Source organism: Heteronotia binoei, chromosome 18, assembly GCF_032191835.1.
Source record: "Heteronotia binoei isolate CCM8104 ecotype False Entrance Well chromosome 18, APGP_CSIRO_Hbin_v1, whole genome shotgun sequence".
Lineage (NCBI taxonomy): Eukaryota > Metazoa > Chordata > Lepidosauria > Squamata > Gekkonidae > Heteronotia > Heteronotia binoei.
In genome coordinates this window covers 43,405,059-43,431,667 of record NC_083240.1, presented here as the reverse complement: position 1 = coordinate 43,431,667, position 26,609 = coordinate 43,405,059, and the positions used below count along the sequence as shown (strand labels likewise).

The 26,609-nt window shown below is 47.1% G+C and overlaps 1 protein-coding gene across 3 annotated transcripts in view; it reads right to left on the bottom strand.

Annotated features, from left to right (window-relative positions):
* USP32 (ubiquitin specific peptidase 32) overlaps positions 1-26,609 on the bottom strand; it is a 245,394-nt gene that overhangs the window by 58,783 nt on the left and 160,002 nt on the right. For 2 of the 3 annotated variants that reach the window (XM_060259077.1, XM_060259078.1), the window contains exons 8-15: positions 20,377-20,492; positions 19,747-19,809; positions 13,669-13,752; positions 11,370-11,431; positions 9,389-9,491; positions 6,175-6,367; positions 2,228-2,403; positions 1,318-1,458 (exon numbers count right to left, since the gene is read on the bottom strand). In XM_060259077.1, the coding sequence (XP_060115060.1) occupies positions 1,318-1,458; positions 2,228-2,403; positions 6,175-6,367; positions 9,389-9,491; positions 11,370-11,431; positions 13,669-13,752; positions 19,747-19,809; positions 20,377-20,492 (938 nt within the window). The remainder of the gene's footprint in view (positions 1-1,317; positions 1,459-2,227; positions 2,404-6,174; positions 6,368-9,388; positions 9,492-11,369; positions 11,432-13,668; positions 13,753-19,746; positions 19,810-20,376; positions 20,493-26,609) is intronic. The other variant, XM_060259079.1, reaches the window with a different exon arrangement.

The window sequence follows — 26,609 nt, the reverse complement described above, 5'->3', positions numbered from 1 at the left end:
TAAGTGCCAATCTCTTATCTAGATAATAATTACATGATTATGACGGAACAGAGTTAGAAAAAGATTGTTCTCTACAAATATGCACTACTGTGATGAGCAAGTCAGAATCCTCTGGATGGAAGTCTCAGAAGATGGTGAGATGAGACTTCTGGATGTGCAATCCCTAAAAGCAGTGAGACAAAACCCTGAAATTCTGGTTTGCATTTTAAACTCCCTATAATATGATTAAACAATGCTAGGAACGCTGATAATTCTGGAAATTACTGTTACAGTAACTGTGGGGTTAGTTTTTATATGCCTTATTTCCTATAGTCTTGAATAATACAGAGAACAATTTTTTTTTTCAATAAAAGGTTCTTGGTCTGATTTGCTGGTTACAGTTCAAAGAACCCAATTCACCCCTTAATACTACTTTGTATTATCATATTTCAAGGCTGATAACCACCATTTAATAGATAAATTTACACCCCACCTTCCTACCCAATGGAGACCCAAAGTGGCACACGGTGTTCTCCACACTTCCATTTTATCCTCACGACAACCGTGTGAGGTAGGCTGGTGCATGACTGGCCACCCTGACCTGAATGGCCCAAGCTAGCCCAGTCTCACAAGAGAACCAGTTTGGTGTAGTTAAGTGTGCGGACTCTTCTCTGGGAGAACCGGGTTTGATTCCCCACTCCTCCACTTGCAGCTGCTGAAATGGCCATGGATCAGCCACAAGTTCTCTCAGAGTTGTCCTTGAAAAGGCAGCTTCTGGGAGAGCTCTCTCAGTCCCATCCACCTCACAGGGTGTCTGTTGTGGGGGGGAGGGAAGGTAATGGAGATTGTGAGCCACTCTGAGATTCAGAGTGAAGGGCGGGATATAAATCCAATTTCTTCTTCCTCTTCACATTTGGAATCTAAGCAGGGCTGGCCCCAGCACTCAGATGAGAAATCCCCCAGAGGTTGCTATGTGGAAGCAGGCAATGACAAAGCCACCTCTGAATACCTCTTGCTTTGAAAATCCTCCGGGGTCACCATAAATTGACTGCGACCTAACAGCACTTTCACTATCACCATGACTGGTCTGTGATCACCTGTCAAACTTCCATGGCAGAAGAGGGATGTCAACTTGGACCTTTAAAATCTGAACCTCGTTACCGCACCAGGCTGGCTGTCTTAGCCATGGTAGCTAAATGGAATTTCCGTGTTCAAAGGCCTCAGTGGGGGGGAAAGACCACTGCAGAGGGAGCCACCACAAGGCCTTCCATGCTGCCTCTATTCCACAGAAGCTGGACCCCGGGCCTGACCCGGCAGGGCTGCTCTTGATGTACTTACTGGCCTTGGTAAAGACAGGTTTGCAGTGTACCAGTTGTAAAGAGCCCTCCAGACTGGCTCCGGGACAATTTCATAATGCTTCCCTTTAACTAGCTGCGGGGACTGCCTTAGTCGGCCGCCTTCCAACGTCAACGATGGCGCCTTGAAAAAAAAAGAAAGAACAAAGGAAGTTCAGAAGTACCCCAAACTACCAAAGCCAAAATGGCAGGAGCACCGGTGTTAAAAATATTATTGGGAAAATATATATATTATTGGCACTCGCACTGTTACTGATGGAGATTATGAACTGCCCTCTTTTGCAAGGTCAAATTGGCCCCATCTCTACAGCCTTCAGAGGGCTGGGAAATCTTGCCTAATTCTGGCAAGTTTTGGGGTCAAAGTGGGTATGCCCAGACTTGGATGACCCCGGCTGGCCTGATCTTCTCAGATCTGGAAGCTAAGCAGGGTTGGCCACCAGGGAAGTCCAGGGCAAGCAATGGCAAACCACCTTTGAATGCCCCTTGCTTTGAAAGCCCTATGGGATCACCAGAAGTCTGCTGTGACTTGGTGGTACTTTCCACTATCACAAAAATGGGTTCAGCAGAAGGGCTGAGAAAAATGGGGTACCACAAATTTCCTCTGGGAGGAAGTTCCAGACATAAGAGCCAGCAAAGTAAGCTAGACTCATGCCAAATATGAACGTGGTTCACCCCAAGGAAACCAACTTTAACTCAGACGTACACTAAAGCCAGTTTCACACTGGCATTATTGACCAATACAAGCAAAACCTTGTGCAAAAGTGCCCTTCCAAGTTCCATGATGCTCAGTGACACAAAGGGTTTTTAAATATTGACTTACCACAAGACTGGCATCAAGGGGAAAGGTTCCCTCCCCGTGCCCTATAAGTTCCTATTTGTGGCTACACATTTACCTTCATTGGCTCTTGGGTTACGAGAGGCAGGTTATCAATAGCTCCAGGTGGCTGGGGATTTAGCTGGCCTAACGTGTTCCCATTGGATCCGAGTAGGCACTGATTGTTGTTGTCTGAAGTGTTCAGTTGCCGAGGAAAACACATTTCGTTGCCGGACGCGGAGCCATAAAGAAAGCCTAAAAAGGAGGGAGGGAGAGGAGAGGGTGGAACCACAGTTGAAATTGCAGTTGACCCCCTTTAAAATGGTGAGCAGGGAGAAAAACCCCTGCTTGATCTGGGCTTTCTAATCATCTTTGCTGACATCCAAACAATCGTCGTTCTTCTCGAACAACTTCCGGACCCTGCCCACAGGCTTCAGAGGAAGACTGGAGAACCGTGGCCTGCTTCCCTAAATAATGTTGCCCAATGGGCTCGAGCAGGGGTCATTTTGTAGAAAAATAGGTGGCAGAGCTCATTAGTATAACTCATTAGCATATGCCGCCACCCCCCACCCCCCCCCAGCCAAAAGCAACCCAGTGCAAGAAAGGAGAGCCCTGGGAGAGTGAGGCCTGCTTGGGCTGGCTAGAGATCCAGCCAGCCCAAGCAGGCCTTGCTCACCTGGGGCTCTCCTGGGCCGCCTTCCCCCCCAGTCAAAAGGCCAGCAAGCCACCTGCTGCCCAAAATCACATCAGAAGTGGAGAAAGGGTGGTGTGGGCTTCTCCAGGGGTGCATGAGGGCTGCTGGGGGTGTGGCAAAGCCCCTAGTGGCTGCTGGCTGGCTGCCCGCTCTCCTAATCCAGGGATTGTTAGGCAGCTGCACCTCCTATTCAATGGACAAGGTAGGTGGGGAGGAAGAGGGGGAACCCTCAGAAAGGTTCAAGAGCTGTGCTCCTGTGAGCTCCTGCTGAATCTGAGGCCTGGGCTCGAGTCCCCATTCCCCTTCAGCGTTGGTGGCATTAAAAGGCCTGCAGCTTCAGAGTGGTTTGTCAAAGGTGCACTCTCGGGTCTTCTGTATGGGCTCGCTCAGCACATTTGGGCCAGGATGATTGATGTTTTTAAATATCAGAGCGTGAGTGAGAGATCGCAGGCCGGCGAACGTTTTATCTTGTTCCTGGAAGGGTAAAGCTCCAAAAGAGGCAATTAAGATTCTCTTCAAAAGAATTGTGCTTAAAAGGCTCAAAACGAAAGAGGACCCAGCAGGGCCAGGGTTTCAAGGGAATCTATAGCTATTTTGCCCCTTTTTTCAAAGTGACCTCAGCCACGAGAAGGCTTGAAATGGCCTTTTAAGCAAAACGAAGGCTGGGGGTTCTCAGAGAACGGCCATGGACACCACTGATGCACACGGTTCATCCATGCAGGACGCCAGGGACCCCCAACGTGGTGCCCAGGAGCACTCTGGGACCAGCCAAGTGTTTTTGGGAAGTGGCCGGGGCCAGGAGGGGCTTGTGCCCAGCAAGGCTTCTGATTGGCTGTGCGGGTTTTTAACAATGTTGACTTGGCGGCTGCTGACACCAGAGCATGTGGATCTTCAATGTGTGACTGGAGGTAAGCGGCAGCAGACATTTTGTACCTGGCCAGCCTCCTGCGGCAGCCATTTTCCGCTCTGAGCCCCCTAATGGGGGAATGGGCAGAATATAAATAAACTAATAATAATTATTATAATAATAATTTTGTGGCTGGGCCCACCAGGCTGGTGCCTGCAGACACAGAGGGTTGGAGACACCTGATCTATACATGCAGGGGGGAAATATGAGGCTAATTCCAAGCCAGCTAAATGCTTGCTGTCATGCTGGGTGCGGAGGGAGGGTCTGCCTATTGTTGCTGGTGGGGGTCCCCCATCCGGTCAGGCCACCGGCTGGTGTTGATGCCCCACACTGAAAGTTGACCTCAAAGTGCATAGGTTTGCTTTTTTTTTGGCCATAGACTGAATGGCCATAGTTCATCTGAGGGAAAGTAAAAGGGAGGGGCTGTGGCACTCAGGATAAGCCTGTCCTGGGACCTCACAGATTCTGCGTTTGGGCCAGGATGCAGGCTCTGCTCCCTTTCTGGCATGCCCAGGTTCAGCCTCTGCACGTGGTGGAGGTGCCAGGATGCACCCCTTCAGACAGAGGGCGAAGTAACACGTTCCCCTGTGCAAAGAACTCACTGCAATTAGTCTAAAGCAGGGGTGTCAAGCATGCGGCCTGGGGGCCGCATCAGGCCCCCGGAGGGCTCCTATCGGGCCCGCGAGCAAGTCTGCTTCCTTCTCCCTCTCTCTTGCTTCCTTCAGTTATCAGAGTTTATTAAATAAAATGTTGCAAGAGTGCTAATCTTTTAAGCATGTTTTATAAAAAACAATTTTTAAAAAATCTTTAATTGTGTCTGTCTGTGTCCTTTACAAAGTTCACTGGCCTTACGTTTCATGACACACACGGCCCGGCCCCACAAGGTTTCACTTATGTCAGATCCGGCCCTCATAACAAATGAGTTTGACACCCTTGCTCTAAAGCCCTGCATGGCTTGAGACTGGGGTATCTCAAAGACTGCCTTCTCCCATGCTTTGGAATCGCAGAGAGAGTCTTTCCTGACTGCCCCATCAATCAAAGAATCTCATCTTGGGGTCACATGCGAAACGGCCTTCTTGGTGGCAGCCCCCGAGGCAATTGTGCCTGGCCCCCTCACAGTTGATCTTCGGGAATCAGTTGAAGACAGTTTTATTTAGGGCTGCATTTGATCGATTCCGTTGTTATTTACTGGTAGTCCTAAATGGAGTTTTCCAATCGTTTGTATGTTTTTACCGCTGTTGTTTGACTCGTATTGTTTTTAGTGCGTTGTTTATAATTGTCTTATTTACAGCATAAGCGGCCTTGAGTTCCGCAAGGGAGAAAGGTGGCTAACAAATGTTTTAAATGAATAAATATGTATCTCAGGGGCAGCATCCCAAAGAGGCCGTTTTCCGCCACCAACAGAACCCCATTCCCGCAAGCTCATTCAGGCAAATGCACAGATGCTTCCCATCTCTGGCCCACAGACCCCCATGAAGATTCTAAGAATGAATCTATGCTATCTGCACAGTTGCACCCGGTTAACTGCACAGTTTTGCACTAGTTTTAAATCCTTGGAGCGATACTAGACCACAAGAGAGTGGAAGCGCACATGAAAATGTGGCTGGCTGCCAGTCCCTTTACGTCTAAGGAAGCATTCTCCAGTTGCTTCACAGGCCCCTCTCAAAGCTTCCTGGGTAGGTCAGGGATCTCCGAGGCTCTCTCTTAGACGTGGAATTAGAAAATCAAGCAATACGCAGCACAAATCACAGTGCCAAATACAAACTGTGCAAGAACATTTAAAAGTAAATTTTACCTAAAGAGAAAAATACTAGCGCACATTTACAGAAGGGCCACAGCTCACATAGGCAAGAAGCAAGTCTCTTGTTGGTATGAGATCCACCATTATCCATCAGATGAAATTTAATTTTAAATGTTCTTGCACAGTTTGCGTTTTGTACTGTGCCCTCTAAGCTGCGGAGCAAAAATTCTACTGGCATTAAAAGTCGTGAGTTACTGGCACAAAAGTCGTGAGCTCCTGCATAAATGAGTGTGCTCTGGGGCCATCCTCCCTCACCTGAGACAAAAATGTGTGATCCGGAGGCTAAAAAACTGTGAACTGGCTCACACTAACTCAGCTTAGAGGGAACACAGCTCCCAACCCTGGAGGGCGTCAAATGCCTAATCCAGATTTCTCTCTTGTATCCACACCCCTCCCTCCCTTCCATGCAGCTCAGGGCACAGTCTGCGGTTCTCCTGCCCCCATGCGATCCTTACAAACTACCTTGCGACTTGAGGTCACTTCAGTTCAGAAGGTCACCCAGTGAGCTTCACGGAAGAGCAGGGATTTGAACCCAGGACTCCCCGATCCCAGCCCGGCTGTCTTAACTACAACACTGCGCTGGGTCTCTTGAAACCTAGTTCAAAACGTTTTCTTAATGCTTACTGCTGCTAGTGGTCTCTGAGGCTTCTGATGCAGTGGAAATGTTATCTGAGCACTTTTCTTCTGTGGCACGGAAGCGATTTACACTGCCTGCTGTCTCTTCTCCCTGCTGTGGCGCATGGGTTGCAGGAGACAGGAGCAAAGTCTTACCTCCGTTTAAGAGGGACGAGGGTGCTATCACCATGGGGTTTGCTTCCTGCAACTGGGAGAGAGAAAGAGAGAGGGGTGGGGGAGAAAAACATGAACTACAGGCCAGAAATGTGGTAAAGTTACGGTTCCATATCTAAAAACATAGTCTGTTGGGGATGGGGAAGTCTTAGTTCCAAAAAATACAACATGTTATTGTTAATAGCTGCTACTGCACTGCTTCGTGTTTCCTTCGCATTCTCAAGAAAAAAAATCAAGTTGCCAGCTCTTATGATCACAAAAGCCAGGTAAAGGCAAAAATTGCAAAAAGGTCAGGTAGGGAAACAGTTTCTGCCCCTGCTTTCGTGGCACCTGCCTCAGGAGAAATCCAGAGACATCGAGGACGATAAAGTTGCTGGAGACCCTCTTCCTGCTTCTGCAGAACCATCCCCTGAAGAGACCTCTGCCAACAAAGAAGAATCTGCCAGCAGCCACGCTTTCCCAAGTACATCTCTGCTGAGGCCCCTCCAATACCCACAGACACCCCAACAGTTCATGGCATCTGACAAGTCCCACTGGGGTTAAGAACAGCCCTGCTGGAGCAGACCAATGCGGGTCCATCCAGTCCAGCATTCTGTCTCAAACCAGTTCCCCTGGAGAACCAACAACAGGGCACAGAGGCTGAGGCCTTCCTCTGAGAAGAACATCAGAAGAGCCCTGCTGGATCAGACCAGTGGTCCATCTAGTCCAGCATCCTGTCTCACACAGTGGCCAACCAGTTCCTCTGAAAGGCCAACAATAGGGCACAGAGGCTGAGGCCTTCCTCTGAGAAGAACATCAGAAGAGCCTTGCTGGATCAGACCAGTGGTCCATCGAGTCCAGCATCCTGTCTCACACAGTGGCCAACCAGTTCCTCTGAAAGGCCAACAACAGGGCACAGAGGCTGAGGCTTCCTCTGAGAAGAACATCCGAAGAGCCCTGCTGGATCAGACCAGTGGTCCATCTACTCCAGCATCCTGCCTCACACAGTGGCCAACCAGTTCCTCTGGAGAGCCAACAACAGGGGAGAGAGGCAGAGGCCTTCTTCTGATGTCACCTCCTGGCACTGGGACTCAGAGGTTTGCAGCCTCTGTTTGTACAAGTTCCCTTTAGTCACCATGGCTGGTAGCTACAGAGAGACCTGTCTACCCTCCATGAATCTGTCTAATCCCTTTTGTCAGGAGGCTTCAGAGCACCGCTGGAGGGCACGAGCCAGAGCTAAAGCTACGTCTGAGAGCTGATCCCCTCTGCCAAACTGGGCTTAAGACTTCTGCAGAGTAATGATAGGTTTTCATCCAGACTGGGACAACTCCTGGGAGTACCCTGCAGCCAGCTCCACTGTGATCTGTCCAGGGTCCTGATCCTTTGCTCAATTCTTAGATCTTTTCTTTCAAAGGGGAGGGGGGCTAGCCTCTGCTTCCTGTCATACCTTGGTGTTTTTTTTTTTTTTAATTTAAGCATTTTTAGTCCCTTGAGCAGCTTGCAGACAGGAAAAAGATTCCAAATCTCTCTCTCTCACACACAAACACACAAAAGCAAACAATTCTGCGTTGGTTGAGTTCCAGCCAGCTGACTCTTATAGTAGGGGTGGCCAACGGTAGCTCTCCAGATGTTTTTGCCTACAACTCCCATCAGCCCCAGCCATTGACCATGCTGGCTGGGGCTGATGGGAGTTGTAGGCAAAAAACATCTGGGGAGCTACCATTGGCCACCCCGTCTTATAGGATACAGGCTGCAAGTCCCAGATATAGAGCTCATCCTTTTTATGACTAGGCCTTCAGATGCTCTCTAAGGCTTTGCCCACCTCACTGGCTCCCTTGCAGGTAATGAAAGAGGCAGATCTTTAGAGGGCCAGATCTTTAGAATCTTGGATTAAAAAGATCCCCAGAAGCAGTGCCAGGAAAGGGTTAGAAGTGCTGGGAAAGACCCCTGCCTGCAACTGTCAAAGTCCACGGTCGGTCAAAGAAGACAATACTGGGTAAATGCACTGACGGTGGGACTCTGCGCAAGGCAGATTCATATATTCGTATGCTACTTTAGGATAACTTTAAGTGGAATTGTCAGGAGATGGAGCTAGCAGTCTCCTGCTTGCTTAGCTACACACCCTTCTTCTTAAGCCATCTACGGTCCTGAGGGCAACAAAACAAACTGGGATGCTTCAAGATTCTCACACTCCAACAAATGCTGCCAAGTGTGCAAAAGGCTTGCTGAAAATATACATGCTTATTTGCTATGTTCCAGCACCGGCATTTAAACGCATGCAAAAATTCTAGATCACCATTCCCTTCTCTCTTCAACTTTAGTTTCAAAAAGTGGCAGGTTTCACATCTTGTAAAATAAAACCCTTTCCGGAACAACAAGCTGGCCTCCTAAAGGAAGCCTAACAGCCCAAGCAGAAGAGGACTGAGAAGGGCCCAAAAAGCACAGGAAAGAGGAAAAAACATACATGAGCTTCATGGGACTGCAGAGTTAGAATCCGATTACTGCTTTTGAAAAAGGGCTGCCTTCCTCTAATGCAGCGGCCTGCAACCATGGGTAGGTTGTGGAGCTCTATTTATTGCATACTGATATGCCCCTTTTTGCTGCTTTTGGGAAGTTCTGCCTGCTGTACGCAGGTGTAGAGTGCAATGGCACCACACCCCCTCCTCGCTTGGCACGCAAGTTGAGTGGGCAGCGGGATAACCAGGCACGGCCACTCAGCAGTGACTAATTAGCTTGCGGCTGCCTACGGTACACTTCCTGGTGCTGGAGGGTTGCATTTCCTGTCACCAGCTTCCTCTGGGCCTCGAGGCCAAAACTCTGGCTCAACCCCTTTCTGCCACATGGGTTGCAGCCTACTGGGTCCCATGCAGCTGCCCAGTGGCTACAGGGGGATCCCCGGAACTAGAAAAGTTAAAGACCCGCCCCCCCCCCCCCCTGCCCAGGCCTAAAAGAGATGAGGGCACTCTTATCGGCAACCCTCTCATTATTCACTCATCAGCTGAGCGGTTCAATGCTGCCACTGCCATCCTCCCCGCCCCCCCCCCCAAAAACCCCCTTCAGTGTTGCTTACATATTTGACATATTCCTTCCACTGCTGCCACCACTGCGACGCAATCAGAAACCAGTTGTGCCCTGGCTGGAGACCGTACCGGCTCTCTCGTTCTAACCAGCCCCTGAGTCGAGGAAAAAGAAAACACCCAATGAACAGAATGACCAAACTTCTTATAGATAGGACGTGTCCAGCACTTCCAGTGAGGTTCACAGGCCTGGCTCACGCAAAGCAAGAGAATCAGGTGGCGCAGGCGGTAGGATGGCCTGCCCTGTTTGAGATTGAGGGTGACAGATTCCAGCTTCGAAGAGTTTCTTTGCAAGAAATAGTACATGAACACACACACACTAGCACTCCCTGGAGAAAGGTTGTACTCCTTGCCCCATGGCTCGTGGTGCTAGTTTTCTACATTTTTTAAGCCTGGGGGAGCATTTAAGATGGGTGATTGTCTCCCTGCAGTCTCAAGCTGGTCACGTCCACGCTTCTGCCCCAGGGGTCTGCCGCTTCAGTCTCCTGCATGCGCAAACCAGACCCCAGCACAGCCTCAGACTGATCCCACCCAAGCAGCTCTTTTCCCGCTTCAGACCAGCTTGGGACTTCTTGTATCATCGTCCCCACCTGCAGCGGCTAAATAAGGCCATGTTAGCCATCATCCCCTCCCCCCAAATCCAAAGCCAGTCCTTGGAAAGCCCTTGAAAAAACTGCTATAAGGTGCTCTGACCTCACAACAGTGGCAACATGGTATAGAGCAGGAAAAAACAACAACTGTGTACAAAACACACAATAAATACATATATATGTAAAGTCTCTCTTGTTTGTCTCTGTTTGTTTCCAGTGATACGAAATACACAACATACAAAAACATCTCACAAAAGGAAAGGAACCACAAAACTTCAATTGTCCACAGAGGATACATAGTCCTTCACATCTCTTATTCAATTCTGCGTGGGATCCAAATTCCATATAAATCCAGGCTCCAAAGGTGATGTTCCCTTTACGTGCCCATCAACTTGGACCACGTTTCGCATTGAATGCTTCCTCGAAGAGCCAATCTGCTCAATTTTACTTTTTGACATCAACTAAGGCCACTAAATCAAATTCCCATTAGGCACAAGCGCAATCAACATATACATATACATATATTTATTGCATGTTTTGTTCACAGTTGTTTTTTTCTGTAAGGTGCTTTGAGGCTGTGCAATAGAGCAGGAGTGGCCAACAGTAGCTCTCCAGATGTTTTTTGCCTACAACTCCCATCAGCCCCAGCCACTGGCCATGCTGGCTGTGGCTGATGGGAGTTGTAGGCAAAAAAACATCTGGAGAACGGCCGTTGGCCACCCCTGCAATAGAGAGCAGGATGGCCATTAAGTGAGCAAACGGAGCAGGAACTGCAGGTGTCAGTATGGGACCAAAAGATCTTCATTGACCTCCTCCCAAAGTGTTTTGAACAAGCCAGGATGAAGATCACAAAACTGTAAGTAAACTCATATTGACCACTGGCCAGGGCAGGTAGCTCCCCCCACTCCCCAAACATAGCATATTCATATAAACCTATAAATGGTTAACATACTGGTGTGTGGGTGGGTGCGAGAATTGCTTCCAAGTTACCGGAAAAGTGATGTTTTTGTAAACAGGATAAAGACAGTTCCCCCTTCTCCGCTTAGACATAGATAGGTCCAGGAAAAGTATTTGTCAATTGAAAACGCACAGGTCCCATTTGCAAAGACGTATTATTTATTCATTCATTTATTTTATTAGACTTTTAGCCCACCCTCACCTGTGCAGCAAGGCCCTGGAAGCAGTGGGGGAATAACAGTTAAAAGAAGTACCATAAATTGTTAAAATTTAATTAGCAGAACTCAAATGGAGGGTGGGAGGAAAATGCCTGAGATCACCCAATCTAACTTCTGGCTCTAAGGCTGGGCACTCTTTTCAAAACCAGGGAAAGGGCACGGGGGGGGGGGGGGGAGTGTAATCACTGAAGAGTTTTAGGCAACCATACCTAATTATTTGACCTTCCTCTTCCGGTGTGGCAGGCCTTAACCCTAAGACTATATGGCACACCTGAAAGGAAACAGGAAGACACACAAATACCATGTGTGAATGCATAAATGAACATTTGAAGAGTGTTAGTCCCAGTAATTGCATGTGCAACGGTAGGGGTGTCCCAATGAAATGTTTGCAAGAAAAATTAAAAAGAAATTTATTTATTTATTTATATTTTGATTTATATCCCGCCGTTCCCACCGAAGTGGCTCAGGGCGGCTCACGGCATATAAAATTTAACATAGGTTTAACTTTAAAACATCAATTAGCACCAGTTTAAAACAGTAAGTTAATAAAACAAAAACATAAAAACCAGCGGTCTATCAGAATGCACCCTACCACCATCCAAAATTCCCAGTGTCGGTTAGTTGTAAGCCAGCCGGAAGAGGGCCGTCTTGCAGGCCCTGCGGAACTGCCCAAGGTCCCGCAGGGGCCTCACCTCCTCCGGCAGCTGGTTTCCCCACATTATGCAGAATTCACTGCAGGTCACAGGTCTACTTAATTGTAGATCACAGCTGACAGCGCAGTCCATAGGAGGGACTAGATCACTCTGCAGATCACAGTGATCCACATTCAGAATTCCCATCAACTGAAACAGCCTCATGACAATAATATATACTATAACCTTTTAATTACCAGAGTACCACTGAGCATCTACACAGGGGTGTCAAAATAATTTGTTATGAGGGACGGATCTTCATCTTGTCGGGCTGGGTCATGTGTGTCATAAAATGTAATGCCAGATAGGGGAGATATAAACTTAATAAAGAACACAGACAACCATACACACTCAGACTTATCCACCTCACTGGCTTGTTGAGTCTCAGCCAACAGAAGGAAGAGAGGCTTGGCTCGGTAGCTCTGCTATGCAATTGAGAGAGCCTGGTAAAGCGAGCTCTCCTTCCCCCACTTCCTCCCCAAGGGAGGAGCTTTGCTCTGTAGCTCCTGTGTGATTGAGCAAGCCTGGCAAAGCAGGTTGTGATGCAGACGGAAGCAAGAGAGGGAGAAGGACGTGGACAATAGTGAGTTGCTCAAGGGCCTGATAGGAGCCCTCTGGAGGCCTGATTCGGCCCCTAGGGTCACATGGTTGACACCCCTGAGCATTCCTCACTATTGCAGTTTTTGAAAGAATGGACAAGCATTCAGAAGTGGTACGGCTCAGTTCCTCCACCACCATTCAGATGCACATGCTAATTCAGCCTCAAACAGACCACCCCCCCAACACACAACCAGGGGTGGAATTCTAGTAGGAGCTCATTTGCATATTAGGCCACATACCCCTGGTGTAGCCAATCATCCAAGAGCTTTCAAGGCTCTTTTTTTGTAACCAATCATCCAAGGAGGTGTGGTCTAATATGCAAAGGAGCTCCTGCTAGAATTCCACCCCTGCACACAATCTTGCTACAATCTTCACCAGCAACTTGTGTTGTATTTTGAAAACAAAACACTTCTCTCTTGAGCCTGCAGTAATGATGACATTACAGTTTCTAAAGAAATTGCTCACTTTCCTGGGGCAGGTGTCACAGAGTATAGCGTTCAGCAGAGCTACACCTGGCTCCCAGGCCACTGAGCATCTCTGGCCTAGATTCTGGGGTAATGCTTGGGCTGCTACACCTTCTCCACATTTTGCTGCTTCCAAAGCACACGGGGTGTGGTTGGAAAGTGACTGCCACTTTTCCTTGATAGCCAGGTTAATGGGCATAGGGATGCAGCCCAGAGTTTGTTCAGAACCCATCTCCTGTCCTCCCCCAGTTACCAAAGAGGGGTGTGTGGGGGAGAATTAAGCTGGATAGCCACTTCGGGAACCTTACCTGTGCATTCTGGATCATCGTCTGAGAATGAAACTATGGCTAGAGATAATGGGACAACCACTACAATGGGCTAACCACAGCTTTACTGCATCAAGATGGCTGGAACACCCAGTAGCCCTTGATGTGCAACTCATTTCATAAGGGCATCAATGCACTCTCAGCTGACTAGACCAGCCAGGGAAAATGGCAGGTCACAAATTAAGCCAAAGTTTGGCTGTCAGTCACAGCTTGAAATGTTGCTTCTTCCCTCTCTTGGTTAAGACTCCTTCCCTTGCTTCTGGAAAGGGGCTGACATTTAGAAGGCAGGTTTTCTAATGCAGCAGTCGTAAGTGGGCTTTTGTGCATGTTCCCCACCACCCCCAAACGAAGAGGAGAATGCTAGCTTGAAGGCTTTGGGCTGCATAAAAATTGCACAACTGAGGTTTCAGATTGTATGAAACGTACCTGGAAAAGCAGGTTTAAAAACTCGTTGGCGAGAGCGCTCTTCACGCTCCAGATCTGGTAATCCTCCAGAGTGAGGTGGCCGAGCTGAAGAAACAACAGACAGAAAGCACAGCGTGATTCTCTCCAGCAAACCTTTGCCTCAGACTTCAGTTTCTCTTTCACACGCATGGATTCATTACCCATAGGAACCTAGCCCACCCTGTGTAACCCCCCCACCCCCACCCCGAGATAAATCGACAACCAAAAACATGGTGGCTCAGTGGCAGAGCATCTGCTTGGCAAGCAGAAGGTCCCAGGTTCAATCCCCGGCATCTCCAACTAAAAAGGGTTCAGGTAAATAGGTGTGGAAAACCTCAGCTTGAGACCCTGGAGAGCCGCTGCCAATCTGAGTAGACAATACTGACTTTGATGGACCCCTGAGGGTCTGATTCAGTAGAAGGCAGCTTCATATGTTCATATGTAAGCAGAAGGTCCCAGGTTCAATCCCCGGCATCTCCAACTAATAAGGGTCCGGGCAAGTGGGTGTGAAAAACCTCCGCTGGAGACCCTGGAGAGCCGCTGCCAGTCTGAGTACACAAGACTGGCTTTGATGGACCCCTGAGGGTCTGATTCATTATAACGCAACTTCATATGTTCAACACAGGGCCTGTTCTGTCTACTTTACTTTCAAGAACAGAGCATTCCGTAAGTGGCCATGAGAACAAAACCAGGTATTGTCTCGCAAGCCTTGTTCTCACTGGTGCTGGTGAACCAGTGTCGTGATGCTTCAGACCACAGGAGGGAGCCCACGCAAACACTCCTTAGTTAATAAAGGCATTTTCAGGCAGTCTTTCCACCCGACTTATGGTCTCCCAAGGCAGCAAACAATAAAAACACTGAAACAAGCTTAAAACACGTCTAGATATATGCAAAATAATTAAAACAAGACACACAACTGGGAAGGAGGGTCAACGAGAATCTGTGAGGGATCGCCAAGCAAAACAAAAAAAGTCTTCACCCGCTGGCAGAAGAACGTGATAGAAGGGGTCAACTGAATCTCTCTGGGGAGGATACTCCATAATTTTTGGTGCCACAACTGAGAAGGCCTTTTCTCAGGTTGCCACCCATCTAACCTCAGATGGCAGGGGCACCCAAAGGTGATAACAGTGGTCGGGTAGGCCTCTTATAATAAGCATGCACACAGAAAACTAGGATGTCAAGATATGGGCTAGGCGCGATCTTCCTAGTTTTCTACTTACGGGGTGTTTTTAATTACAGAAAGCCATTTCCTCATACGAGTTCCCCATTAACACTTTCAAGTCCTACATTCAGATGCAGCTTTACCACCTCTGTGAGAGCAAGACTATAACGAAGATGTTAACAAGACAGTTATAGTGTTTTCTCCCCCCTGCTCTCCTCATGATTTTAAGGAAGCCCTTCTTCACCCAGAGGGTGATTAAAACATAGGATTCACTGCCACAAGCGGTGGCGAGGGCTACAAGCATAGAAAGCTTCAAGAGAGGATTGGATAAATGTATGCAGATGCCCACCAGTTCCTATTCGCCACAAGGTAGAGATGGAACACTCTGTCTGGGGCAGTGATGCTCTGTATTCTTGGTACTTGAGGGGAGGCCACAGTGGGAGGGCTTCTGGAATTCTGGCCCCACTGGCGGACCTACAAATGATACCTGAGTTTTGGCCACTGGGTGACCCATTAGCCTGATCCAACATAGCTCTCATGTTCTTATTTAAAATATTTATTAGCTGTCTTCCTTCCTATGGAGCTCAAGGTTTTGGTCGCTCTCATGGATGATCTCTTATGACATCTGGATCAGGGCAGCTCAGCAGTGCTGTTGTTATTAGATCTGTCAGCTGCTTTGCCGATGTGGAGATTCAGGGGTCTGCCCTGCAATGGCTCGCCTCTTTCCCCCAAGGTCGGGGGCAGAGCGTGGTGACGGGGAAGAATCGTCCCAGAGGCACCCACTTATATGTGGTGTGCCGCAAGGGGCGGTTCTGTCCCCGATGTTATGTAACATCTACATGCGCCCCCTTGCCCAGACTGTCAGGAGGTATTGGCTGGGATGCCATCAATATGCAGATGACACTCAGCTCTATCTATTGACGGGTGGCCGATCTGACTGTGCCCCAGACAATCCGGACCTGGCACTACAAGCCGTGGCATCTTAGCTCAGACTGAGTCAAATGAAGTTGAATCCAACGAAGATGGAGGCTCTCTATCAGTCATGGTGGTCCAGGAAGGGAGATCCCTTTGCCAGCTTTTGACAGGGTGCCATTGATACCAGCCCTGGAGGTCAAGAGCCTGGGAGTGATCCGGGAGTCCTCTATGACTATGGAGGCCCAGGTAGCAGCCACTACCAAATCCACCTTTTTTCATCTGCAGCAGGTACGACAGTCTGCCCCTTTTTTGGAGCATGGTGACTTAGCAATGATGATCCATGCTGTGGTCACCTTGAGAATAGACTACTGCGATGCCCTCTACATGGAGTTGCCCCTCACTTTGAAACTACAGCTAGCGCAGAACACGGCAGCATGGTTGTTAATGGGGCTCACTCAATGGGAGCACATTCAACCAGTGCTGAAAGAGCTGCACTGGCTGCTTATTGTGTTCCGAGTCCATTTCAAGGTGCTGGTATTGACCTTTAAAGCTCTATATGGTCTAGGACCTGTCTATCTGTGGGACTGCCTTTTCCCATATGTTCCCCAGAGAGCACTATGTTCAGGAGCACAAAATCTGCTATCCATCCCCAGACCAAGGGAGGCCAGACTGTGCTCTACAAGGGCCAGGGCCTCGCTGGCAGAGCCAATGATGTGGAACACCCTCTCCCAGAAGCCATAAGGGCTCTGCAGGATCTTTCCCAGTTTCGCAGGGGCTGCAAAACTGAATGATTCTGGCTGGCCTATGATATCTAAATGGGAGAGGACTGCCACTTGAATATTGCTGAGCAACAGCAGTTCTGAGGAGCTGGGACTACCTTAAGGAAAAGACGAAATTATGACATCAATATTAATTGGACTGATTGAAGAAAGCCGTGGTCCTGCCTATATGAGTGGCACCATAAACGTAGTTTTGTTTGTTTTACTGTTTTAATGGATTTTAATTAATTGTAGTTAAAATGTTATATTATATAATGTATGTATTGAATTCTTGTTGTTAGCCGCCCTGAGCCTGCTTCGGCGGGGAGGGCGGGATACAAATAAAATGTGATGATGATGATGATGATGATGATGATGATGATGATGATGATGATGATGATGATTAATTCTGTAACCTAAAACTGTTGTTTTTAAATGACTGTTAGCTGCCCTGAGTCTGCTTCCAAAGAGGGCAGGAGAGAAATCCAAAGTAAATAGATAAATAAATAAGGTGGATTATAATAGTAATAAAGCACATTCAATACATCACAATTTAGGACTGCTTCAATTAAACGCAGCTCTAAATAACAGTCTTCAGCTGCCTCATAAAGAGCGAAGGGACCAGGCGCACCTCCCCGGGGAGGCTGCTCCGTAACTGTGGGACTGCCACTGAAAAGGTCCTCTCTCATATACCCACCAAATGAGCCTCTTTGATTGATGGGACAGTCAGGAGGGTCTCTTCCGGTGACTTTAATTCCTGGACAGTAACATATTGAAGAATAATCTCCTTCAGCTACCCTGGTCCCAAGCCACGAAGGGCTTTAAAAAGGTAAAAACTAACACCTTGATTTGGGCTCAGGAACAGATCGGTAGTGAAACACAATTTATTAATATGGGGCTGAGTTTCTGTCTAAATATCATTGGGCTGAACTAATGCTAATAGAGCTTTGCAGTATAGTCAATGTGAAAAGTCTTGTAAACGAGGGTTGACTGCTTGAGGCCTTGGCTTTCTTATATATAAAATACTAGTTTGTATTTTTCTGAGGTTATAATTTCCTTTCCCGGTGCCCATGAGTCTCCACAATGCAGTCTTGATGGGTGAAGGTCTGTAGCACGTGACGTACTGATAATGCTTGCTAACACAGCGGTCATAGCGATGCACTGTACTTCCCACGCAGTCAAAATAAAGGCAAAACAATCAGTTTATCTGCTGAAGGTGCCGAGATTCTCAGAATGATCCTTGATATGATATCTATGATTTTTTTATTTATCTTATCCATGACACAAGTTCAGAGTAAAACTGTACTAGAGATTTGTTTCTGCTAGAATTGCGTTAGCCTGAAGTCAGCTATTTCAATTGAACCTATGAGTCTAGAGGGTATAAATTGTTAAAGATTTCTCTTCTGGAGTGGCTATCAAGAGCTCCTTGTGAGACCTTGGTGACCAGAACATTCTGTATTTCTGAACCTCTTATCATACAGAGGCACTAAGGCAAGTATTGGATTTTTATGAAATTGTGATTTGCTGAACACTGAACTCTTATGCCTTCTGTCTTAAAGATTTGTAACTGATGAAATACTTTCTGTCCTAAAAGCTTCTAATGGAATAAACTAGTTTTCAGTTAGAACCATTGTCTCTCAACTTAAATTCAGCCCATTGCCAGTCTCCACCAAACCAATAAAACAAGGGTGGCCAACGGTAGCTCTCCAGATGTTTTTTGCCTACAACTCCCATCAGCCCCAGCCAGCATGGCTAATGGCCAATGATGGGAGTTGTAGGCAAAAAAAAAAATCTGGAGAGCTACCGTTGGCCACCCCTGCAATAAAAGATCTCAGAGGAACTGGGCTCCAAAATCCTGCAACAGGTAGCCAGTGCAATCGCTGTAATAGCAGGGTCACGTGCTCCCAACACCTCACCCCAACCAGCAGTCTGTCCTCAGTGTTCTGCACTAGCTGAGTTTCCAAATACTCTTCAAGGAAAGCCCCAACTACAGTGTATTGAACGCACAATGAAGCTGCCTTATACTGGATTAGAGCCTTGGTCCATTAAGGTCGGTACTACTCAACTCAGACTGGTCTCTCCAGGCTCTCAGGCAGAGGACTTTCACATTGCCTACCACTTGGCCCTTTTAGCTGGAGATGCTGGCGATTGAACCTGGGACCTTCTGCGGGCAAAGCAGAAGCTCTTCCACTGAGCTGTAGCCCCTCCCCCTTGTAATAGCCCAGTCTAGTTGTAACCAAGGCATGGCTCAGTGTGGTGAGATCTGACTGAATGGAATGGAAGCGGCTGACGCACCGGATTGAGCTAGGCAAAAGCAATCAGGAGCACAATGGCTACCTAGTTTTCTAAGATGCCCTCCTGAGTCCAGCAGCACTTCCAAGCTGTGAACCTGTGAACCAAGCTGTGAACCTGAGAGCCAGTTTGGTGTAGTGGTTAAGTGTGCGGACTCTTATCTGGGAGAACCAAGTTTGATTCCCCACTCCTCCACCTGCACCTGCTGGAATGGCCTTGGGTCAGCCATAGTTTTCGTAGGAGTTGTCCTTGAAAGGGCAGCTGCTATAAGAGCTCTCTGTCCCACCTGCCTCACAGGGTGTCCGTTGTGGGGTGGGGGGGGGAGGTAAAGGAGATTGTAAGTCACTCTGAGACTCTGAGATTCAGAGTATAGGGCGGAATATAAATCCTCCTCCATCATCATCATCATCATCATCATCATCATCATCATCATCTTCTTCTTCTTCTTCTTCTTCTTCTTCTTCTTCTTCTTCTTCTTCTTCTTCTTCTTCTTCTTCTTCTTCTTCTTCTTCTTCTCAAAGAGAGTATAACCCCATCCAAGATGGGGAACATCTAAAGTCCCTGGTTTACCTGGCAGACAGAGAACCTCTTATCTTTTAAGATTAGTTTCAGCACTGGTTCAGGACATCACTGGTTCTGCAGCACCAGTTCAGAACATGACCAGTGTCCTTGGAATTAGCTTCCCAGAGTATGACCGCAGAAGGAAATGGAACCCTGAACTAAGCACAGCTGAGCCACTGAGTCAAAACTTGTGCTCTTAAAAACTGACTCGGACGTAATAGAACGAAATGTTCATAATGCGATTACTCTGCCACCTGGCTTCTGTGGCAAAGGTTTCACGGGTTGTATCTGAAATATGAAAGTACAGTTTAAAGAGCAGGTGATTCTTCAGTCCTGCGATGAACAGGAGAAACCATATAAGCAGTTTCCTACCTTGGTGGTGTCATGTGACTTCAAAACACTCTCTACAATGTCAGGTGGATTCATGTGCAGCTCCTGAGAAAGAGAAGAATGATAACCCACAGCTAAGAGACCAAGGGTTTCAAGGATTAGTCAAGCCTACGTAACAAAGCAGAAATATTCTGATTTTACACTGTCTGTGGAGAATCAAGATTCACAGAACCATAGAGTCGGAAGGGGCCATATAGACCATCTAGTTCAACCCCCTGCTCCATGAAGGATTCCATTTCATTCCAGCAGCACCTTAGAGACCAACAAGGTTTCTGGATATTAGTTTTCAAGAGTCAAAGAGCTCCTTTTGTCTCCCTTCATATCTGACGAGCAGAGCTCTTGGCTCTCAAAAGCTTTATACTCCGAAATTCTTATTTAAGGTGTTTAGGCTTGAATCCACCTCTTCTATTGCAGACCAACACAGCTACCCAAATGAAACTATCTGGATAATCTGCCAGTTTACAAGCCTCGAACAATCAGGTTGCAACCACCGTGTTTGGTAAAAGGGCACTTCGCTTTGCATGATGCCAAAATATCTTACAATACACGACACTATTTGCTCTTTGCCTAGCTTTTTACATATAAAGGCGAGTGGTTTTGAATGTAGCTTACAGGAACGTCATCCGTGCGATTATCCTTCCAGACCTCCAAAAGGGCAACCATCATTTCCTCGAGCTCGACACGAGATAAAACCCCGTCCCGATCAACATCGAAAACCTTGAAGCAAACTGAGAGAGAGGGAGAAGCAAAGTTATTCTGTGCGTGAGAATCACAGTGTGCCGTCAGCGTAACTACGGCCGGATCTCAGTCATAGCAGTGTGAAGTCAACTCAACTTCAGAGGTGTGCATCACGGCTCTGGGTCCTTCAGGTTTTAAAGTATGAATCTTTGAGGCAGATGTCCTAGAGGCTAAGGCATAGCAGCAGTTCAACCACACTGTTAACAACCTGGGATTCAACTTCACTAAAATGAGATACAACCATGTTGCATTCTACTGGTTTTGTGATGGTTCAAGAATTCTTATGGGGGTGGTATTCTGGAAGATGATACAACAAGAAATCTCCAAAATTTTGGGCTATGACTTTAAGAAAACTGCAGAGACGTTTTTACTTGGATTACAATTAGAAAAATTTCCAAAAGAAGACAGGACTCTAATTTGGTACCTGCTATCAGCTGCTAGGACATTATACGCGCAGCTTTGGAAGCAAGAAAAAGTACCGGAGAAATGGGACTGGACCATGAAAGTTTTATCATGGTGTGAAATGGACAAACTAACTAGAACACTAAGAGACTATGATTTAGAGATATTCAAAAGGGAGTGGAGAAAATTTAAAGGATATATGGAGAAAACTTGGAAAGTAAAGAAACATTGGACAATTTTTTAGTAGTAAGAATATATACATTGAACTTTAGCAGTTAGAAGTGCCTTTAATATTGATTTTGAATTTATAACCTCGGGGAAGTCAACATTGGAGGGAGGGGGGATGGAAATGTCATATGGGTTAATGCGAGGGAAAAAAAATTAAGAAATAGTTAAGTTTTGTAACCATATGCTACCAATAAATTGTTTAAACACAAAGAATTCTTATGGGGGTGGGACTGGGCGTCCATTTTATTGCTGGGAACTTCCTTGAAAGCCATATGCTAAAGTGCAGAAACGAGTATCTTAAGAATAAAATAAAGGGTGTATTTACCATGCACAGAACTGTGCTGTAGCGTGCTGGCTCTGGAACTGAGCTATGAATGAGTTTGGAGGCTGCCTCTGACACGAACTCGCCTTAGGCAAACGGAGTCTCTTGGGCTCAGCCTGTCTGCAATACGATGACACTCCGATCTCAGCGTGGCTACCGCTGGAGCCGTCACAATCTGATGTTAAAACCAGTGACGTGTTTCATTTTTGAGACCAACCGGTTTTTATTTGGAACGTAAGCTTTCGTGCGCACGAAAGCTTACGTTCTGAATAAAAATTGGTTGGTCTTAAAGGTGCAACTTGATTCCTGCTTTGTTCCACTGCTTCAGACCAACACGGCTGCCCACTTGAACCTATGTTTCATTTTGAAAAATTTCCAAAAGAAGATAGGACTTTAATTTGGTATTTGCTCTCAGCTGCTAGGACATTGTATGCGCAGTTGTGGAAGCAAGAAAAAATACCAGAGAAATGGGACTGGATCGTCAAAGTTTTATCGTGGAGTGAGATGGACAAATCAACAAGAACTTTAAGAGACTATGATTTGGACGTGTTTTAAAAGGAGTGGAAGAAATTTAGAGGATATATAGAGCAAGAGTGGAATGTAAAAAGACATTGGACAATTTTTTAATATGAATGTGAGAAAAGAAAGACATTGAACTTTGATTGGTTAAGGGTACCTTTATAATTGAACTTAAGTATATAACCTTGGCGGGAGTCTAGTGGAGAGCCAGTTTGGTGTAGTGGTTAAGTGTGCAGACTCTTATCTGGGAGAACCGGGTTTGATTCCCCACTCCTCCACTTGCACCTGCTGAAATGGCCTTGGGTCAGCCATAGCTCTAGCAGAGGTTGTCCTTGAAAGGGCAGCTGCTGTGAGAGCCCTCTCCAGCCCCACCCACCTCACAGGGTGCCTGTTGTGGGGGAGGAAGGTAAAGGAGATTGTGAGCCGCTCTGAGACTCTTCGGAGTGGAGGGCGGGATATAAATCCAATATCTTCTTCTTCTTCTTAATGGAGGGAGGGGGGATTGAAAATATCATATGGGTTAGAGATAGTAAGGACATAATTGAACACTGTAACCATATGCTATCAATAAAATTGTTTAAAAACGGATCTATGTTTCATTTTTAACGTAACAGTGACAGGCTTTTATTTTAAAATGGGGCAATTGACATAGCAACGGCAACAATGCTATGCTTGCACTGATTCTTTATCCACATCTAGTCAAATCGGACTCCTTACTGCTGACAGACAGGAAGTGTTGCAGCAGGTATGCCAAGGGTTTACTGGCCAGCTGCTACGGCCAACGGATAAACACGGTATTTAATCATTCATCAGCCAATGCATTTAGATCTTATTTTCTCCCTTCCCACCTGAGGGCTGATCAGAAATCCAACCGCCACCTCTAAGATGTAATTCCACAAAGTAATGCAAAACTAAATAGCTTAAACCAGCTATTTCTTATTGATTGAGAGAATCGGGGGGGGGGGGGGCTTGTACGTCCACTGGACAACAGACTGAAGATCTCTGAAGCCTCAGCGCCTACCGCTGCTTCTCTGGGGCACGCCAAGAATCACAGCGGACTTGAGAAAAGCAGGAGTGGGCTATGGATGAGGAAAATATTCTCCCCAAGTCCCTCTCTAAGGAAAAAAGAGAGGGGTGGTCCAGAAAAAAAGGTATGGGCCACAGCATGGGGCATCAGTGAGGACAGAGGGCCAGTGTAAGTCTGCCAATTTCCTTCTCCAACTGGAGACCCACACATCCGTTTGCCTTCACACCACTCCCAGGAGCTCATCAGCCCCGGGACCAATAATTCAGGGGGGTACAGCAGGCTGCAGAAGGAAGTAGAATGGAAACTTCATTCCTTCAAGCACTGCTCCGCTTGCGAAATAAGATCCATGCTGATAGTTTTTAATTTATATGCCTCAAGATAGCCAATACGGTGCCAATAAAACACAAGCAAAGCAAAAAAACAAGACCTGCTTAAAAATCAGCAGAATTAAAGAATCTGCACTCGTCTGTAATGGTGGGTGCCAGGTAGCCAAAGGCTTCCTGAAACCAAAAACCAACACACAACACAGAACACGCTTTTGGTCTTCAATCTAAGACTCAACAAGAAATGAACGCAACAAGCCTAGTTCCCAAGGACGTCTTAGTTCCACTGTGGAACTTCTGCTCCTTGTGGTCACTTGCCCAGATTCACAAGGATGTGACATTTTTGGGAAAAGCCCACAGGGAGGCCCCCCTGGGAGAAGCCACTCCCCCAAGAATCCTGGGGTAACCTGATCTCATCAGAACCAGGAAGAGGAAGAAGAGGAGGAGGAGGACGACGATATTGGATTTATATCCCGCCCTCCACTCCGAAGAGTCTCAGAGCAGCTCACAATCTCCTTTACCTTCCTCCCCCACAACAGACACCCTGTGAGGTAGGTGGTGCTGAGAGGGCTCTCACAGCAGCTGCCCTTTCAAGGACAACCTATGCCAGAGCCAGAGCCAAGGCCATCCCAGCAGCCGCAAGTGGAGGAGTGGGGAATCAAACCCAGTTCTCCCAGATAAGAGTCTGAGCACTTAACCACTACGCCAAACTGGCAGGGCCAGCCCTCGTTAGTCCTCGGATGGGAGACCAAGGTCGCCCAACGGCAAACTATCTCTGAACTTCTTTTGTTTTGAAAACCTTATGAGGGTCAAAGCGAGTCAGCTGTGACTTGACAGCACTTTCCACCAACACTGCTGGTACCCTGACCTGGATGGCCCAAGCCAGCCCCATCTCATCAGATCCAAGAAGTGTCAGCATTTAGATGGGAAACCACCGTGGAAGTCCAGGGTTGCTATGCAGAGGCAAGCAATGGCAATCCACTTCTGTTCATCACTGGGGGAGGGGGGGGTGTCACCATAAGTTGTGTGTGACTTAACGGCACTCTACGCCACCACCACCAATTGGATCCTGCCACCCAGTTAAACGTCTGGGATCGGATCGGCAAGGCACTGCCAATATTTCCCAATACTGGCATTCATTCCTGATAAATACTGGAAATATTTGGATTCTGAGGCCTTTCTGCCGGTCTGTGGAGCCCAGGCCTACCACCCACTGAAGAGGAAGAAGAGGAGGAGGAGGATGATATTGGATTTATACCCCGCCCTCCACCCCGCCCCCGTAAAGGACAAAGGACCAGTGTGCTGTGGACCAGCTGGAGTGTGCTTCCTACCACTTCTGGCTCCTGTGGCACCCGTGGACTTTACAAACGCCGGTTTCATTCATTTTTAATTAGGGAAAGGACACTGTTATAATTTTCACTCCGTTTCAGGAGTACTGATATTGTTCCAGTATTTATTAAAACAGGATTTCCCCCCCCCCCCAACACAACTTTTTGATACCATACTCACAACAGATGCTCCTGCCCTTCTAACACAGACTTAAAACAATACTTTTGAAGCACACACCCCTATTTATAAATCCACACAACTGACAGGTGGTGAGAAGTTGATTTCTGTCAATAAGAAAAGGGAAATGAACCCACCACCCTTCACTTAGGTACCTCACTCCTGATAGGCTACAGTCATTCTGACAAGACAGGGCCTTCTCAGTGGTGGTGCACAGCCTGCAGAATTCTGTCCCATAAGGAGACTTGCTCAGTTCCCTCAAACTCTGTCCCAAAGAGAGATTCGCTTAGGAGTTTGAGTGGCAAGTCAAAACAATGACAATGGCATTCCAACTCAGGGCTTTTGGTTCCTTGTGGTGGGAGGGGGTTCTTTTTGATACCATACTCACAGTATTTAACAGAACAGATACTCCTGCCCTTCTAACACAGAATTAAAACAATACTTTTGAAGCACACACCCCTATTTATAAATCCACACTACTGACAGGTGGTGAGAAGTTGATTTCTGTCAGTAAGAAAAGGGAAATGAGCCCACCACCCTTCACTTAGGTACTTCACCCCTGATAAGCTACAGTCATTCTGACAAGACAGGGTCTTCTCAGTGATGGTGCACAGCCTGCAGAACTCTGCCCCAAAGGGAGACTTGCTCGGTTCCCTCAAACTCTGCTCCAAAGAGAGATTTGCTAAGGAGTTTGAGTGGCAAGTCAAAACAATGACAGGGCCTTCTCAGTGGTGGTGCACAGCCTGCAGAATTCTGCCCCAAAGGAAGACTTGCTCAGTTCCCTCGAACTCTGCCCCAAAGAGAGATTTGCTAAGGAGTTTGAGGGGCAAGTCAAAACAATGGCAGGGCCTTCTCAGTGGTGGTGCACAGCCTGCAGAATTCTGCCCCAAAGGAAGACTTGCTCAGTTCCCTCGAACTCTGCCCCAAAGAGAGATTTGCTAAGGAGTTAGAGTGGCAAGTCAAAGCAATGACAATGGCGATCCAACTCAGGGCTTTTGGTTCCTTGTGGTGGGAGGGGTTCTTTTCCTGCTGTCTGCCTGGGATTTGACTGCTTTGTTGTGTTACACTGTGGTTATCTCCTTCATGAACAGAAAGGGCTGCATGCAAACGTTTTCAATAAAAACGAGGGAGCACCACAGAGACATGCAGACAAGCATTTCTGAAGAGCAGATCCTGTGAAAGGCCTTGGAGAATGAAGCTATTTGGCAAACTGAGGGGAGAGGCTGAGAAAGAAAAAGAGAAAATGAAAGATGCCATTTCAACTCTAAAAAAAAAAAAAGCAAACATTTGTATTTCCAGCACAGAGACGTCTCCTGTTCTAAATATACATGAGCTCAGACATCAGCATCATAAAATGGTGCGAACGGTTTGTGTTCATGAATATTTGATCGGAGAAAAATTAAAATCCGACCAAACACACACACACACACGGCAACTAACAAACAAGGCAGCCCTGTACACAGAACCAATTAGAACTGGCAGGAAATGAGAAAGTAAATCACAATAATATATTGAATTAATAGAGTCCAGGCTTGATTAGGAATTAGTATTAAAAAAAAAACCTCTTATATTTAAGTGTTATACAAGACTACATTTTCTTGCGTTCTCTGCCCTTAAGCAAAGTAAGGATAGAGAGAAGAAAATGTGACGGCTTTTAAAATTAGATAAAAGCAGACTGATCTATTCTTTTCTCATGAGAAAGCCAAGCGCTGCTTCAGACACTGGGCAAGGCAGTCCGTGGATTTTGCCACCGATGGCATGTTCAGCAGGGGGCTGCAGC